The following is a 3,030-nucleotide window of genomic DNA, read 5'->3' on the forward strand; positions in this document are numbered from 1 at the left end:
TCTGGGGGAAGCCAGTTGTTGGGTCATGAGAATAATCAAATAGCCTTATGGAGTGGCCCGCATGGTGAATAACTGAGACTTCCCATCAACAACGAGCACCAACCAAGCATGTGAGTGTCTTGGAAACTGATCCTTCAGCCCCAATCAAGCCTTCAGATGACAGCTGCTGTAGCAGACATCTTGACTACAACTCATGAGAGACCCTAACCCAGAACCACCCAGCTGAGCTTCTCCCAAATTCCTGACCCACAGACTTCATAAGAGACAATAAATGTTTATTATAATAAATTATATTTTATAACCAAAATTTGTAAATATTGTCATTTTTTAAGTTTATGTTTTGGGGTGATTTGTTGTGCAGCAATAAATCATTAACCCACAGTCCTGTATACTTAGAGACCTCATAAAAAAAAACACTTCTATTTTGGGGAAATTCTTATTTTCCCCCAGCCTCGGTCAGTCTTAGTTTAGGTTATCAAACTAAAAATAGCTATCAGGCTTGGGGAATTCAACTCAGGAAGACAGGATCCCATTCTATTCTTTAAAGAGGTTTTCCGTTTATTGCTGAAAGCACATCACATCATCTTTACCTGGACCATCCAGAGACACGATTCCTAAAAAATCAAAGGAATTAGAAGCCCAGAATTGCCCAATTAAGTACAGTATTGAGGAAGTAATAAGGAATTGAGAAATAATACTCTCTTAGAGTATGGTATCAGTGGTAGGGCTAATGCATTATATTTAAATAACATGTTACTTTTCATGTTTTTACTACTGTATCTGAGGTAGGTGGGGGAAGATATAAACAAACCAGGTTACATATGAAAACATGGCTAAGAGTCTGGTGGTGAGTGAATGACAGGGCCAAATCTAGAATCTGGGTTTCATGACTCCAAGTCAGGCTTGGTACTTTTCAGGTGGGACCTCCCAGATGTGATAACTTGATCGCCTTTCATTCAGTTGGAACGTCCTCTGAGATCAAGGTGCACTTGTAGGTCTCCTTAAAGGCCTTAAGAAAATGTGGTATTACTTCATCCACAGTAACTTGCCTCTGGAGCTCCTTACTCAGGGAGGTGACGCCTGTCCCAACCAGCCCACAGGGCACAATGTGCTCAAACCACGAGAGGTCTGTAGAACAGTTCAGAGCCTGGCCGTGGGATGTGATGTGCCTTCCACAGCGGACTCCTGCAAGACAAACCAAAAGTTGTTAGAATAGATACCCTCCCTTCCCAGGCTTCAGGATCCCCTTCAGTGTGTTGAGGGAAGTGGACTGGATCACTGATTTTCCAACTTGAGTTTCTGGAGCAGCCACGGGGTTGTGCATAGATCAGAGGTGGACAAGGTGAAGGGACAACAGCTGCACTTATTATGGAGAAAATGTCTTCAACACAGAGAGTCTCTTGCTTTAAAAAGTGAGTACGAAATACCCTTATAGTCCTGACATTATGAAGAAACCTGGCAATTCACTTCTCGCGTCTCTCCATTTGGAAAGTTGCACAAGATGGCTTCTGAAAGCTCTTCTGGCTCTGAATATAATACATCAGGCTTAAAGAAGCTTAAAAACTCTTGAGCATAGCAGGTCGTTCTGGTTCAAAGCCCGCGCCAGATACACCTCTATTGGTCCCGCCCTGCCAGGCCGGGTGACGCTCACCGATAGCGCAGATCTTGCGCTCACCCAGCCAGACGCCGGTATAGGGTGGCGGCCGTGCACAGGCACCCTGCAGGCCCTGGAGCTCGCACAGGCGCACGGCACACGCCTCCAGGGCCGCCACGTGGGTGCGAAGGCGCAAGCCCAGGCGCCGCAGGTCAAGTACCGGGTGGCAAAGCAGCTGGCCCGGGCCATGGAAGGTGGCCAGGCCACCGCGGCCTGTGGTGTGCACCTCGGCTCCCAAGGCCCGCAGCTGCGCCACCTCCTTGGGCGTCAGGCCGCCGCGCAGCCCGGCAGTGTATACGGGCCCCGCAGGCTCGCAGAGTAGGAGTGCACCCGCCTCAGTCTTCGTCTGGGCCTCCGCGCTTGGCTCCGCCTGCAGCAGCCGCAGCCAGCGCTCCTGCAATGCCAGTAGCTGGGCATACGGAACCCGACCCAGCCACACGAACCTTACAGTGGGTTGCGGCATTGCGCCCTCTGAGGCGCCCGCGCGGCCCCGCCCCACGCCTGAGCCTGGGGGCGTGCCGGGGGCGGGGCCTCGGGTCAAGTCCTGAGTTGCTGCTCCGAAGTGCATGTCACAGGCTCCAGAGAGACTGATCCCAAGACTCAGAGCAAGGTGCATCTCTTCCCTTCATTCCTTTCAGAAACCAGTATTTAGGGCCTGCGTGTACCTTAGGCGCTTGATACAGTGGTGCACAGTGTACGGGGACAAGAAAGATCTGTTCCGGGAAGCCTACATGCTTACAGCAGACAATAAACAAGCATTAAAACATGAAATAAATAAGGTTATTTCACACACTGATAACTGCTATGAAGAGAAAAATAAAATAGGGTAATGTGACATTCCCGAGGAATCTCAGAAGGAGATTAAAGCTCAGGAAGTTTATGGGGGAGGAGGGATACTTTGAAGACCACAGTGTTAAAAGAGGGATAGAAGCTGGATTAGGCAGAAGGAGAAGTTAAACCAGGGGTCGGGAACCTTTTTGGCTGAGAGAGCCATGAACGCCACATATTTTAAAGTGTAATTCCGTGAGAGCCATACAACGACCCGTGTACGTTACACACTATCCAATAAAAATTTGGTGTTGGCCCTGGCCGGTTGGCTCAGTGGTAGAGCGTCGGCCTGGCGTGCAGAAGTTCCGGGTTCGATTCTCGGCCAGGGTACACAGGAGAAGCGCCCATCTGCTTCTCCACCCCTCCCCCTCTCCTTCCTCTCTGTCTCTCTCTTCCTCTCCCGCAGCCGAGGCTCCATTGGAGCAAAGATGGCCTGGGCGCTGGGGATGGCTCCTTGGCCTCTGCCCCAGGCGCTAGAGTGGCTCTGGTCGCAACAGAGCAACGCCCGGGATGGGCAGAGCATTGCCCCCTGGTGGGCAGAGCGTCGC

At 50.7% G+C, this 3,030-nt stretch overlaps 1 protein-coding gene across 1 annotated transcript; it reads right to left on the bottom strand.

The window, feature by feature from the left end:
* Positions 1 to 316: 316 nt before the first annotated feature.
* Positions 317 to 2,117, bottom strand: LIPT2 (lipoyl(octanoyl) transferase 2). Its single transcript, XM_066360688.1, has 2 exons — positions 1,652 to 2,117; positions 317 to 1,185 (listed from the first exon to the last, which is right to left on the bottom strand). Exons 1-2 carry the CDS (start codon positions 2,115 to 2,117, stop codon positions 953 to 955), a joined length of 699 nt encoding a protein of 232 aa, XP_066216785.1. The 3' UTR covers positions 317 to 952.
* Positions 2,118 to 3,030: the final 913 nt, after the last annotated feature.

Source organism: Saccopteryx leptura, chromosome 1 (genome assembly GCF_036850995.1).
Source record: "Saccopteryx leptura isolate mSacLep1 chromosome 1, mSacLep1_pri_phased_curated, whole genome shotgun sequence".
Classification (NCBI taxonomy): domain Eukaryota; kingdom Metazoa; phylum Chordata; class Mammalia; order Chiroptera; family Emballonuridae; genus Saccopteryx; species Saccopteryx leptura.